We start from the raw sequence: 16,293 nt of genomic DNA, 5'->3' as shown, positions 1-16,293 counted from the left end.
TACTAAAAGAACTCTGAAAAGCTTTTTAGGATTATGTTCTTATTTAAGAGCACATATCAAAAATTTCTCAGAAAAAATAGAACCATTTCAGTGCCTTTTAGACAAGAATTCAAAATTTAAATGGACCTCTCAGCATGACGAATTATTTGAGAAACTTAAGACTGACATCATACACGCGCCATCTTTGTTTCACTTCGATCCCTCACTGGAAATACGTGTGTATACCGACGCTTCCTCTATCTCCGCAGGAGGCTTATTAGCATGCTATAACCAAAAAACGAAACAAGAACGTGTTGTTGCCTATGCTAGTAGACGTTTTACACCAAGTGAAAGGAAAGCATCCACTTGGCAAAAAGAGCTGTACGCCTTAATTTATGTTTTGAGAAAATTTAGATACTTCCTACTAAATAGAAGATTTAAATTATTTATAGACGCCAAATGCTTGACATCTCTCACAACACAAGTGGACAAAGTTGGAAAATTTAGTCGCTACCGAATATTCTTAGCAGACTACAATTTCGAAATACAACACATTAAAAGTCAATTACACCCAGCGGACATCTTTAGTCGTTTAGAAGATAAACAGGAGATTAAACAGGGAGAAAAACAAGAAATTGACAATTTCTCGGACACAGAAGATGCTAAAGTATTTGCATCCCATTCTTTAGACACTACTCTCCAAATTGAACAACCTATAATCCTACCAAATTTAGCAGAAGAACAAAGGAAAGATCCTTCATTCTCTGACATCATCACTGTTTTGGAAAATAAGGAACCTAATAAGTTGTCTACTCTTCGGGCCGCAAAATATTTTTCTCTAAAGGACAGGATATTATACAGAACACAGAAGCATCCCCAATTAGGATTGTTATATCTACTTTGTGTGCCGAAATCTTTATTAAGTAAGTGGTTTGATGCCTTACACAATAACCCAATGGCACCACACTTTGGATATACCAAAACATATCATTCGGCGCTTAGGAAATACTACTTTCCTAATATGAAAGCGTACATTGCCAACAGAATTAAAACATGCATTTCCTGTCAGAAACTCAAGAAATTACCAGTTAAACCAGCGGGTCAATTACTCCATCACCCACCTAAGCCGATCGCAACAGCTTGGCAATATGATTCTATTGGAAAAATAACAGTGGGAAATGGACAGTTTAAACACATATTAGTGGCCATAGAAATGTGCACAAGATATTGTGTGACCAAGGTTGTGGACAACATAACAGCGGAAGAAATTGAACAATTTCTCATATATGACATCATACTCAAATTTGGACCTTTTTCATATTTATACCTGGATAGACATCCAGTACCTAACGCTAAGAGGCTGCAAAATTTGGCAAAATGCTATAACTTTGAATTTAAATTTTGCCCTGCATACGACCATAAAAACCTAGGGGTAGTGGAAACATTCCACAAGACAATACAGAATGCACTTAAATTTTTCGTGCAAGAAAACCAAAATCTTTGGCCGAAGCTGATACCATATATTACATTCGCTATTAATACATTTGTGCAAGCCGGAACTAAATATTCTGCTTTTTTCCTCATGTATGGATATGAACCTAAGACCATCTCTGATATTGCGTTAGCGTCAACTCCAACATTATGTGTCAACAAAGAACATTTGAATAAAATACGTGAGAGTGTACAGAATAACTTGATCGCTAGCTATAATAAGCAGAAAAAGTATTTCGATAGCAGACACCGACAAACTCAATTTGAAAAGGGACAAAAAGTACTAGTTTACTTTCCTAATCGGCAAATAGGAGTGCCGGAAAGTTTTTCAGCTTCCTATGTTGGACCCGTTCAAATCCTGGATAGACTGAATCCTAACCTTTATAAGATAGAATTTCCAAATTCTTTTCGGAAGAAAATACAAGAAATCTCAATAGACCGAATCAAGCCATTTTATCAAGAATTACAAGACATAGAACAGGATAAATAAGTTCTTTTTATTCTCTACACAAAAAAAAAAAAAAAAAGTGCAGTACTCACACTAGGAAGAAAGAAATATAGTCAAGACTTCAACAGATAAAAACACTTTTCATAACGACACAAACATTCATTTCCTCTTTGTTTTATAAAAAGCTGATTCATTATTCTGCAACTGAAGAAAGAATGCTGACATCTGCATTTCCGCATTTAAAAGGCAAATGATCTTTTACAAGGACAGGTAACATATTTCTACATTATCATCGATAATATTTTTTCTTTTCTTCTGTGAACTACATATTGTCACTGACATTATGCAACATAAAAAATTGTACAGGATGTTCCAAAAGTTATGACCACGCTTACATTATACAGGATGACCAGGAATTCAGGACCATCATTATTATCGTCATTGACATTTAAAATTGGATTATTTTATTGAAATACATATCTTTAGTGCAAATATTTTAGAAACCTTTACACCTTATACAGGGTGACCAAGAAATCACGCCGTTCGAATTAGAACTTTCCAATATAAATTATCTTTATATCTCAGTGTCAATTGCAACTTTTTTAGTATTCCTAAGTCTTATTATTTTATACATATTATATCGTCGCCTTCGCTCGTTACCAAACAAATCTAGAACGAACCGCATAGAAATTTCATCTCCTATTCCATTGGAAACATTTAATACCAATAATACAACTAAGGAGCAATCGCTAAGACAGACTCCAACTCCACTTACTATAAGTGAATTAGTTTATATTTATTGACGCCAAGCCAAAAACAGCCCTATCTCGAGGGAAATGAAGTATCATGTACCATGTACGGATCCTGCCTGTATATAGGGACCACCTGTTTAGTGCTCTATATTCCGCTACCACATTACTGCTCCGAAAAGTGATTTTCATTTATTTCAGTGCCACAAGTGTTTAGTGTTCAGTGATTTCTTTTGTGTGTGTGATTCTTCAGTGTTGCCAACTATCACATAAACAAAAATAACCCTTCGGCTTATTTTTAAACAAGCCAGGGGGGTGTAATATCCTATGTGATGTCGTAAACAAGCAGTTCCACGCATCAAGTGTTTATAAACACCACCACGTGCTTCATCAAGAGGAACTTCCACCAGGGGGACCGGCAATCACCTGCAGACGACATTTAGCCCCTCCCACGGAGCAGAAGACGAAATTGAAGCAGCAGCGCCACCACCACCCAAGGGACGCTATAAATTGGACAGAAGAATCCAGCTCAGTACCAGTTTTCTGGTGACCCTCCTCTAGTCTGCTACGGGACTCTTGGAGTAACCTAACCCCAGGCCTCTAGTCTGCTACGGGACTACGCCTATCCTATCTCCTGGCTTAGCCTGCTACGGGGCTCTGTCTGGGAATCCCAACCTCAGCCGCTTAGCCTGCTACGGGGCTCTGTTGGCAACTTAACCTGCCTCTGCTTGCTACGGAGCATTGGTTCCTTAACTCCACTCCTCTTAGCCTGCTACGGGGCTCTGTTGGAGATCCTGTCTGCGACCACTCGGTCAAAGACTACCTTTTACTCACCCTTTTAAATAGAGACCAAATTGTATAGTATTTTGTACAAATACTCATATTTTTATAAAACTGGTAGTGGGAGACGATTCCGGACACTCTTTTTATTAACTGCTCTACCTCTTCCTTATATGAGACGAAATTACACAAAGTTTTACAATATTGAAAAGTAGCTGTCATTCTGTAAACTCAAAGCTGTTACCTTTCACCATGTATCAACGATTAATATATTTTGTTCACCTTTTTAGAAAATTTTAGAGAGATGACAGGGACTGTATCAGGGAAAATTTGAAATTTACTTTCAAGGAATTTTATACATTTATTAAGAGTGGAAAAGGACTTCTTAAAGCAATTTCCTATAGTTGAAGTAGAGACTATATGTTTAAAGAGTGAATTTCATTTTCCAAATCCAAAATTGTCACGTAAAGATTATTATATTTTTGTTCATCTGTTTCGATAATTTTAAAGGAATGGTCGTTACTGGTAAATACAATAAATTGATCAATGCCGATTGATCAATTTCAGTTTCTCATTTATAGCACAATGTATCTATTAAGGTTATTAGTGAATGTTCTAAGGATATACAGAATATATGTGTTAATGCACTTTCGTTCACGATAGTACATTTCCTTTCCGTGGATAGGTCCGAACAGAGATACTTCACGCTGAGACCTATATCACAGAGAATTTTGAGGAAGTGTCGGTTCTTTTTATTTTACAGAGTTGGCAACCCTATTCATATATCAACACACACACACACACACACACACTTGTGCGTAAAAGAAAAAAAGAACTACATTCCAAATCATACGTCTTGGTTGTTACGCAATGCACGATGTACACAATGTACTTCCACATGAGGCGAAACAATGTTTATCAACGTTCTGGAAAGCAACCTTGAAACCCGCCAGATATAGGAACAACATGTTAGCTGGGAGGGGTCCAAAGTATTTGAGGAAGGTCCAATACGTCTACATAATAACGAACCTGTTTTTTACTGTACCCGAAAAGATAAGTAATTCTTAATTACTGTTACCTATATTTTTAGAAAAAATGATAGAACGATTATTTCTATAAGAAAAGAAAGAGTACATGATGAGGGTAAAATAAAATATTTAGCTTGCATCAATCATTTCTCTGTTAAACAAGTATAGTTCGTTAAGAAAATCTACAAATGCTAGTCCAGTTTCGAAATTTTGGGGAGGTCCGGACCCGGTGGACCTCCCTCGTGGCTACGCCTCTGAGCATTGCTAACTAGTCCCAAATTCAATGTGGCGTTCCCCACCATACAGTTCTATCAAGAGTATAAAATATACCTATTTTATAAAAGAAATATGTATATACTAAAAATACTATCCACAGAGGGGGGGGGGGAATCTGCATATTGACTTATTAATATTTGGTTCACAAATTACTGTAGAAGAAATTTTCATTATCTATATAAGCTAAGAATTAACTTGTAAACGGATCTACTTTCATTTGATTTCTGCTCTACTATATATTTTCTTTTTTATTTTGTAATTCTGCTATCACTTTTTTTAATTGTAATTATATTGATTTGCTTCAGTATTAGTACCGTAATATAAAAATATGAATGTATAAAAACAAATTCTATTTGTTAACTGCTAGTGAAATAAAATTTAGAAATCTTATTTAGCGCGAAAAACCTTCTCGTTCACTGGAAACCGTGCTGTGTTGCAGAAGCACTGCAACGACCAGACCCTTTAACTTCTGAGATAGGGGAAAGGAGACTTAACATTTGCTCCAATTCCCGCGCTGAAGGAATCTGGTCGTTGCATGCTCGCTGCAACACAATATAAATTAGAGACTCTGTGACGGATTATTTTTCGCTTTTTAAAACGGATTAATGAAACGGACAGTTAGAGAAGTAAAAAAAAATATGTTATTTAAAGTATATATGGGAGTATTAGAAAGTATTTTTCTGTTCTTTACTACTATTGCTAATAATATTTTTTTTTCTTGAAATACTTTGGTCGTTGCGCAACGCTGCAACACTAACATTAGCCGCCACTGCCGAAAACAATTCCATAATGGAAATAAGTGTCCTACCATAGGATTCCGTAAAGTACAGGTTTTACTGTACACTATTTACTAAATTAAGATGAAATAAGTAACTGTAGCAAAGGCCAATACGCTATTTACAGTAGAAAATCCCACTGTAACTTTACACAAAAGCAGACAAAATAATTAAACGTGGTAATTATATATATTTTTTTAAGGTTAGGTGCTTCTATTTCTATATAAAATCTTTATATCTATGAAAAGCACATTTTCTTGCTTAAAAGAATTTTATATTATTCCCACCAAAATTAAATTTTGAATATCATGTATCCAAGAATGATCTAATACGAGGGCCATTGCAAAAGTCATGGCAACTATTTTCTTCTTCTCGAAAATGGTAAAGAATTAAAAGATTCTGAAATATGCAAATGGAAGGTTAGGTCATGCGTAAACATTACATGTAGGGAGATGGATGAACACACACACCATCATAAAGATATAGCACGAGAAAAAAAGAAAAAAAAAATGTCGTTCCAAAAATGTTCCTACAATAATACATTACAAACTACGTGCATTCCATGACATCAGGAGTCTCCCCTAAAATCCACAAGATGGCAGGGACTCTAAGATGTCACAGGTATGTGTTCCTGCGCTGTACTATTGAGTACTGTTTCAATGGACACTAAAACACGTTTGAAACGACAAAATTTTTTTCGTCTTTTTTCCCGTGCTATATCTTTATGGTAATCTGTATGTTCATCCATCTCCCTACATGTAATGTTTTACATATGATCTAACCTTCCATTTGAATATTTCAGAATTTTTTTATTCGTGACCATTTTCGAGAAAAAAAAATAGTTGCAATGACTTTTGCAATGGCCCTCGTAGAAACTTTAAGGATCACATATCTATTTTATCTCTACTCACGAAGGGCTCATATATATATATATATATATTTGCCAAATTTGGTTTTAATCCACTCGCTTTTAGGGAAATTACTGTACCCACCATATACAAGAAATGGATTCTACTATTATAGAAATAGATGGGTATCGTGAGATCTCCGTAATAGGTATATTAGAAATCCCACACAAGTTTATTAAAACCAGAAATTATAAGGGGGTCGCTGGCAAGAGGATGTGATAAAATGGGGGTCGTGATAGGAATTAGGTTGAGAACCACTGATTTAAACAATACATGGAAAGCTCAAGTACATTTCATGCATTTTCTCTAAATTATCTTCAAAATTAAATTTTCTTGTAGTTAAATAAATAATAAAAAAAACTTATTCCATTGAGATAGGCTCTTCGCTAAGTTCAATCCCATTTTTTTTTAATTTAGTGAATAACTTAAAGACAATGAATACTATCAAAAATATAGAAAGTAAGCCAGATAGTATTTACAAAACGCTATCATATAAACTAATACCCGTTCTCAGACCTTACCTTACAAACCAGAAATTTGGGTGCACAGTTTATGATCCTAATTGTTGGGCACATAAGTTTACACATCAGGGGCGGATCCAGTGGGGGGCGATTGCCCCCCCCCCAGAAGAGGAAACTTTCTTATTTTATATATATAAATAAAACCCATCTCAAAGTTTGGAGCCCTTAAAAGTAGCAGTATGACAACCCACCGCCCCCCCCCCCAGAAGTCGGTCCTGGATCCGCCCCTGTTACACACTATATGAGAGGACTTGGAAAACAATTATTAGTTCATACAGGGTGTTATAAAAAATGTGTCTCAATATTTTGGGAACAGATTCCTTACATCAAGATAAGAAAAAAAGTTCATATGGACCTGTGCTCAAAAGTGGATGGTTTCGGAGTTATAGAGTGCCGAAAACGTGAAATAAGTAAACTTTAAAAAGGTCATAGCTCCACTACTATGGGACCTATCGTAGTCGGGTCAACACATCACTGAGGAACTGGTATGTGAACTATCCAAATATCCATGTTTAAGAATGCTCCAGTACTTGCACACCAATTTTTTACAGATGTAGGTGGAGAGTGATCAAGTACTACGGAACAACCTCTCTAAAAAATGATTGTGCTGCAAATACCGGAAGTTCTGAAAGATGGATATGTAGATAGTTCACATACTGGTTTCTCAGTGATGTCTTGACCCAACTACGATCGGTCCTATAGTAGTGGAACTATGGACCTTTAAAGTTCATTTTTCACGTTTTCGACCCTGTAACTACGAAACTATGCACTTCCGATCACAGGTCCATATGATTTCTTTTCTTATTTTGATGTGAGGAATCTATTCCTAAAAAATTGTGACAAGTTTTTGTAACACCCTATACAATAGTTTTGTAGATACTATTTGGGTTACTTTCCACATTTTTGTAGTTCGTCATTATCTTTGTTATTCACTATAAGCCAAAAAAGTGGGAGTTAGCTTAGCGAAGAAATTATAGTGTTTTTATCCAAACTTCAAATTGAAGGTATGGCAATGGAAGAAACTTATTATTTTCACTAACACAGTTAGCTATATTCTGATTTCTGATTTGTTATATTAAAGTAAAAATATGAATGATTTCACATAAGATAGTAAAGTAAAAATATGAATGATTTCACATAAGATTTTTCTGTGTTTCAGCCTTGAATTGAGAGTACCATTTTTAGATCATCAATTTACACAGTACTATCTGAGTTTACCAGCTGAGCTGCGACAACCCAAGGACAAAGTAGAGAAATATCTTCTGAGAAAATCCTTTGATGGGACTGGTTTGCTGCCAGACAGTATTTTGTGGAGACCAAAAGAGGCTTTCAGGTACTATAGTTTTAAACTAGATCACACGATAAATAGTTTGTTGTATTCTAAAAAAAATTATTGTAGTTAAATAGATTTTTAAATCGATTTATCCAAATTGAAAGCAAGAGATATGAGTGAAATTCAATTGGTCTTTAGTTCTCTATATGCTGATATATATATATATATATATATATATATATATATATATATATATATATATATATATATATATATATATATATATATATATATATATAGCGAGAGATTTTTAGATAGATATAGATACATACATACATACATACATATAGATAGATAGATATCTTTACAACAAGCTTGGTCATAGAAACTAGGAACCAATATTTTTCACACATGAAAACGTATAAAACCTCTTATATCATTTGTTTTTATAACCACCAACCACTGATACAACATTTACAATTCCTCCATTGTATCTAAATATTATATTTACCGTCAGAGATTGTATCTCTATACGAATGTTGACAGAAGTACTTTAATATAACACCACTTAATACAGTTTGGCCTTTAGAAAACCAAGGAGAAGATGCAAAATAAATAGATAAGATAAAATAAACAAGTAAATAGAAACAAAAACGAAAGCGGTGAAGTTTAAAAAAACAATTTTAGCTGAAGACAAACATAACTTTTTTTTTAATGGATAAAATGAATGATGAGACAGAGAGATAAAAGAGTTCTAGAAGGACGATGAAGTCTAAAGAAGACATGGTATAGCATTAGACTGTTTAGACTTACATGTTCAATATAATGAAAGCTTCGTGATTCTATCGGGAGATAATTGAAGACTGGCTGTAGAAAACAATGTAAGTGTCATAATAGTTATTGTAACAGTAGAGACAAAAGATAGTAAATTGTGCCCAAGCGTCACAAAATAGAAAATACTATCACTTAGAAGTATAACCTAGCATATAATGAAGTATGAAAATTTAATTAAGGCATAAACGTATTGAAAGAAGTAAAATAAGTGCAACAATTTCAAGGTGGCACTTACATTCTTTTCTACAGCGAGTCTTCAATTTAAGAAACAATATGAAAAGCAATACTTCGCAAATCAATTGTTTTTGTTGTCGAAAGTCTTCTATTTACCCAACAGTCACTTTATATGAACAAGGCGAGTTTGGCATTTAAGATATGAGGAAAATACTCATACAGTTTAAACAGGCTGATAAACTCATGCTTTCTTCGTTATTTCATCTCTTCTGTGCTCCAAGGACAATCCATTGATGATCGAATGGTTCAGTATGACCTTTCAGTTTTTTTTATGTATATTAGGCTGAAGTTGAACACATAAGTAACATATTTTATTTATTTTGCATGTGACGTTACTAGAATCCTCTTGGCATATGGGCTATAAAATACTCAACAATCTGACCAGTATACAGAGAAGAGTTCATATAGTCTCTCGATAGAATAGGAAAACAGTAGTGTTTTACATCCTATTAAATACACGAATATTTTATGATACCAAGTTAAGAGTTCGGAAAATGAGAGGATTTAAACGCAAAAACCATTCTTGCGTATGATAGAGTTGGGAAATCAGTTTAAAAAAATAAAAAGAATTTTTTTAAAAAATCGTTTGCAAAATCGATTATACTTAACTCTTATGAGATCGTTTAGTTGAAAACTGATTCATATCCGTTAGGCTGTAATTACATGCACTTAATTAAATTGTGTGTGCTTTTCTGCTCCCTGTCTGTTACAAGGTCACGAGCTACCGTTTATGAATGGGAATCACGCACTCTCTGGAAGTCATATTAGCTGCAATAACTGTTGTGTATGGCTCTGAAAACTTCTTCCTTTATTTAATCTTCATACTTAATAGCAGTGCTTCAGTAAAACTTGGGAAATACATAGTCTATTGTGTGTTTCAAATGATAAGCGGCATGGCCTTGAGTTGGCTTCACGCGGCGTCCAATTGGCTTTGAGCGGTGTTGACAATTCGCGACAAGTAGTTCTGCACGCTGACTTCTCGCGCTACTGTGAGTCTTGACAATACCAGAGGCGCTCATTACAAATATTGTACTAGCACATTAACTGCTCACTTTACAAATTAGAGAAAAGAATTACGAACACATACGTGAAAACTACATCTTTTTATGACAACTGGTTGTCATGATACACACTTTTAAAGGTTTCCATATAAAACAATTAGTAAAACGAGCGTTGAGTCCCACGTCTAATTTCCAGTGGATTTTTCTTCAATTTGGAAGTGGAACTCAACTTTTATTGCAGGATAATCAGGGGTGTAATCAGCAGGTTGTTCTAGGGGAACATTACTTGCAGGGGAAGAAAAGCTTTTCACACATTAAAAACAGAACAAATGACCTCTTTCAGAATATGAAAGCATTTTAACTCACCATACATACTATACACACATTATGTTTTCACGATGCTACCTTATCAAAAGACGGATCTTGACAGTACTGAAGTCGAAAACCGGATTGTAAGAGATAAATGAATAAGCTATTCATAAGAAAACAAAATGCTGTTTATAGCAGTCTATCTGACTTTGTGTTCATGTAGGTTAAAATACTAAAGGGAAAAAACTCGAAAAAATATCAATTCAGATATTATAATGCAACAATATAGTAGTGGGTTCATACGGCGTGCGCCCAGTTAGAGAAATGAGAATATAAAGCATATGATTAATTTTAGTTGTTTCAATTAGGTATAGAAATCGTATTGATGATGTTTGATTTTTTTTAAATTTTCATATTTCACTATAAACGTCCCTCATTTCCATTAACTGTTAAATAAGTTTAATAAACATATACCAGACGAACCTCATTTTGGAGCTGGAAATAGTTTGGAAAAACAGGGCCCCCTTTTCCCCCGTGGCTACATACCTTTGCAATCTGATTCATATATATACGCCTAACATCGTAAGAATAAAGCATGGGAAGTTCGTAATCTGTTTTGAAATTTACTTCACAAGATAGACTCTTTCTTATTCGACAGAAGAAACGCAGTATGTTTTCTGTTTCTTTTTTTCTTTCACGTTCCACTGCCTTATAATGTGCGACTTTTAACACCCTCTTTTCTCCTCTATAAGGGAAACAAAAGCATCAGGCGTCTGAATGGTGTCATAAATTATCGTAACCCAAAACAAACTCGAGCATATCGAGTTGCTTAGGAATCAAATGGATTGCTTTCGTGGCACCTACACCAAGCCCAAGCGTGTTACTTGTTAAGAAAACGGTTAAGGAAATAAAGGGGCTAGTTGTGTAGGAACGTAACTTCTCTTTTAGCATAAAGAGAATTCATCAGTGTCTCGTTTGCTTTCTTTCGTGGTAGTTCGTTTGTTCTCCAAAATTATAGTTGACAATGTCTTTAAGCAAACCGAGTACAGCAGAAGTTTTATTTTCTTTCTTCCTTTTTTTTCTTTCAAGCTACGAAGTCAAGCTCGAAGAATTATTTTTTGTGTTTACAGCTTTTGGAACCCATATCAATAAATTTACAAGACTCAGATTCAGACAATAACGAAATATTAATTGACATAGATGATAGTGAAAGTAGTGTTAAAGACAAGTGTTTAGCATTTCCACTGGAAAAGTTAACATGTAAGTAATTTAGTTGCTATATATACTTCTAGGATGCACAGTCAAAATTCTTGAGTTTCCTGGAATAGTACATTTACATTGTGAATAATGTTGGCAATGTATGTGTCATAATCTCAACTGGAGGAAGAGCGAGAAGGGAAAGGGGAGTCCGAAATCCGGCAACACCGCGCGGAATATCGTGCACCATTGGCCACTGCCAGTGATGCTTTACATCTGAAACACAGTAATATAGGTACTGTTTTTGATATCTGAACCTGGGGCACCCAAAATTAAAAAAGAAAACCTTTATGGGGGAAATTTTCCCAAATTGAGACCTCCATTAGATTTTCACCTCATTCCGGAACTGAAAAAATGCCTTGGTGGATTCGATTTTCTTCAAACGAAGAGCTTATAAGTATCAGCAAGAGACTATTTTACAGCCCTGGAGGAATCTGGTTTAGCGATGGCATAAAGGCTCTACAACATCGTTGGATGAAGTGTGTTAATGTAAAGGCAGACCAAATTAAAAAATAAACAAATTATTCAAGAGTTCAATCAATGCTTTGTACGTCATTCCAAGAACTTTTCAAATGATACTCGCAATACGTTTTGAACTCTTATTGGAACTCTGTTTCCAAATAGGCTAGAAACATTTTCCCGTAAATTGCCTTTAGTGTAGTTAAAAAAAGAACCCCAATTTGGGATTTCGAAAGGCAGTGCAAAATAAATATACTGAGAATTTCACATGGTTGCCTTTCTCAAATTATTATAAAGTAGAGCGTTTTTATATAGGAAAATAGTCTGACTGCTGGATTTGCTTGGCACAGGATAGGATTCAATCAAAAGCCTAAGTTCATATGATTTCAGGTTTCTTATATATAAATATAATATATATATATTCAAAGATTTCGTTAGATACAACCTTCACTTAAATCACGACTGCGACATCTATTAGCGTAAATCAGAGACTGACACGTTTGCCTTTACTTGGGCACATGAAATTTCGTATATTGATTTATTTGAACAGACTATGTATCGTAATGATTAAAAAATAATAAGAAACTATGCTTATCATATGTTTAATTTTTTCCCAGCGATGGTGTGGCAGATAAAAAGAAATCTTTATTTGTCATTATGGATGAACTTCTAAAAGGCAAAATATCTGATGAAGCTCTAAATCTTGCTCCATCTAAATATCCTAAATGCACTCCCAAAACCAAGGAGGCCCTCTATTACAGGTAAGTGTATTATTTTGATTGTTTCACAAAGTTAAAAAACATTTTCTGCCCGGAGGTAATTGTACCAAAGTAGAAAGCGGTACGATAATTTTGAAACAGTTTTCACAGAACTCAAGCTTCTGAAAGAAACAAGCAAAATATTTCGTTGTTTATTATTCTAAAAAAGCTTATTAAAAAAAGCTTCCATCGATTCTACTTTTCTTTATCATCTGATTCATCCCTTGCAATTGGAACCTTCATAGAACTTTCACTTGTTTCTTCCAAAGATACACAAACAGAAGTGTCACACTTGGAGCTATCTTCTATTTAACGCCTCTTTATCCAAGATAAACGAATTGCCTTAGAAAGCTTATTTCTCTTCTAAGTTTTAAAAGATAACTGTTCTACTCAAGTTCTGTAAGCTATGAAGGCCTACATATTTGATAATGAAGACACAAATTACTACAAAAATGTGATTCTTCCCGTTTGTTGTAGATTGGTTCTTGTTCTGAAGCCGCTGAAAAAGAGGTGAAACGACATAATTTTTGGGATTAAATCAATTTCTCTAAAATAAAAAAAATTAAAAATTGAAAGATTAAAAAATTTGTAACTTTTCTAAACATGTTTTTTGTAAAAGGAATATCCCTACCTCTCCCCAGTTCCTAATGTTTGCGTGTCATATTCGTGTTCAACACTAAATTAAAAAAGCTTTTCATGTTCCTACTAGAAAATACTCCTAAAATTTGTAGAATAACTTTATTAATCGCATTGATAATCCATAACAAAGCAAATAAATTGACAGTATATTGATATCCACTGGCACTATCCTTAGAGGTATTGTTTTCAATAAGACATTTTCTATTATATTATAATCGAAAACATTTTTTTCTTCTTTTTTAGGGAAGTGTTTGAAAAACATTTTCCAGGTCAAGGCGATTGGGTACCGTATTACTGGATGCCTCGCTGGATAGAAGTAAATGATCCATCGGCTCGTTTTATTAGCCATTATTCCGCAGAAGATTCATAATCAAACTGACAGAGGAACTTCCAACAAAGCACATTATGTCTTTTGTAATCATTATTCAGGGGGTTAAGGGTTTTACGTATTAATAATTTACTGTGTTTTTACACATCGGCTAGTTTGTTGAATTTGTATGAAGCCGCCCAGTGAGGTACAGACGTTCAGGCGTCTCTAAAGGAAGAATGTTTACATATACATGCGTGACTGTAACAGAAGAAAGTAAACTTCACATTCAATGGCGAAGAGAGGAGGAGTCAGTGTATTCACAAGTGCAAAAGTTTAAATAAATCATATTATTAGCATTTCGTTGTTTCAATTTTCTCATGTTGAGTAAGGTACCGTAATATGATACATTTTGAATATAATTTTACAAGAAGTATGTACATCATTGTTAGAGACTGTGTCATCGTTAGGATAAAACAAAGTTACACTCTTCTTCTTAAGTGTATATTTTTTTTATACATATACAGTACATAAAGAATCTGTTTCGGTTGAATGAAAACTACCGATTATAATCGACAAGGAACGCACACATTTTAGCGCCGTAAAATTAGTTTTTCGCCGATTTTCTCGAGAACTACGCAATAGAATTTACCCTCAACCATATAATTTTGTTAAGCTACATGTGATCTGTTGATTGATATGTGCCGTGCCTCATTTTTGAATAATATTATAGTGGAACAAAAATTTTGAAGTTAATTATAATTTCGACTATACCTCATTAATCTTACTATGCACTGTCGTTTTGCTAGTAATGTAATGAAGAGCTTGATTAGAGTCTACATCACAATCTCCATATAACTGAAAGATAGCCATAACGTCTTTGCTGTCAGTAGTCTCGCACCAGATTGTTAAAAGTTTTTCTGTTAGCTCAGCACTGTGATGTGAAACCATCTAGAAGTATTTTTAGACAAGATGCGTTATCGAAAGCCGTTGGAAGTATTAGATGTCGCACGCACAGAACAACAGAGTGTCACCAAATCATAATAGCGCAAGCCTGATATGAACAAGCAATGCAAGGTGATTACACTAGTATTACAAAAAAACTTTGATGATTCTTTCCTTTTCCCTGCATGTAAAGCTTTCAAATTTGCAATCATCGATAAATTGAAAGTACACGTAAGGCCTAAAACATTTACCAATGCAAAGATTATAGATCACTGTTGAAACTTCCAATTTTCACTTTGTGTTTTCTTGTAATCAGGCTAGTTTTCATTGAAAGTAACTTTATTTATAACTTTCAATGTAGTTTTCTAATTCAAAGCTGTGTGTGGGGGGAGCTTACATATACATTTTGCGCGGGCTCTCAGCCACCACTTAAACCTCAGCCGATGATAAAAATCAAGAACCATGTGCGTTCAATTTACGTGTGCCAACCACTCGCTTTGTCATCAATTCTATTTTATCTGAAGATATAGTACTAGAAAATATTTTTCTGGTATTTATCTTAGTGTGATTAAGGAAAAACACCTGACAATGATACGTGAATTAAGATTTCTTTAAATTATTTCTGTTAATGAAAGACAATGAAACTTCTAATATCAGATATTCTGGACTTTGAATATATATTTAGTAATTGCAACTTTATTTATTTATTTATTTTGGTCACTACCTTTCTCATGAAGGTATTCAGGATATTTTAAACGAAAATTACTCACGCTTAAATTTGAATGTTTAATTTTTCGCATATAGTTTCATAAGACGGTGCTGTCGACTCCTTAATACTTTTAGCACGACTCACGATTAAAACAAGAGACACATATAAGTATTATTTCTAGATTTCTCTAGTGCTTTTCTGACTGCTCTCTCTCTCTCTTCTTAAAACTATTTTGGAACTCACTTGAATACCGTTCTCCCGTCAAAATGGCTGACAGTGATTCAATATACTTGTTGTTTTGAAGTTAACGGGATGTTGTACCTTCTCTCGGCACAAAAATTTTTATATTGGACCTTATGGGGAGAACATGGCTACCGAATTTCCTCAGTTTCTAAGGAACTAGGTATCTCTAATGGGAAAGAAAAATTTTGCAGCATTCCACAGAAGTTTATTAACGGATTGAAATACTTAAATTGTATATTTGTCTGCTAGTTTAGCAGAAATAAATTATTAAAAAATAAATAAATTAGTTTCTTTTTATACAAATTATAATATGTCTAACTTTGGAACCAATTATGGTAGAAAGATCAACTTTTTTTTTTTGTTTTGTTT

General features: G+C 34.2%; 1 protein-coding gene across 1 annotated transcript in view; it reads left to right on the top strand.

Moving 5' to 3' along the window:
• AsnS (asparagine synthetase) overlaps positions 1 to 14,386 on the top strand; it is an 84,524-nt gene extending 70,138 nt beyond the window's left edge. The window contains exons 9-11 of the mRNA XM_081736453.1: positions 8,116 to 8,289; positions 12,941 to 13,084; positions 13,964 to 14,386. Of these exons, the coding sequence (XP_081592579.1) occupies positions 8,116 to 8,289; positions 12,941 to 13,084; positions 13,964 to 14,090 (445 nt within the window). The 3' untranslated portion in view covers positions 14,091 to 14,386. The remainder of the gene's footprint in view (positions 1 to 8,115; positions 8,290 to 12,940; positions 13,085 to 13,963) is intronic.
• Positions 14,387 to 16,293: the final 1,907 nt, after the last annotated feature.

Source organism: Thermobia domestica, chromosome 13, assembly GCF_964235325.1.
Source record: "Thermobia domestica chromosome 13, izTheDome1.hap1.1, whole genome shotgun sequence".
NCBI lineage: Eukaryota > Metazoa > Arthropoda > Insecta > Zygentoma > Lepismatidae > Thermobia > Thermobia domestica.
Note: the sequence above shows the minus strand (reverse complement) of the source record. Positions and strands in the feature narration are given on the sequence as shown.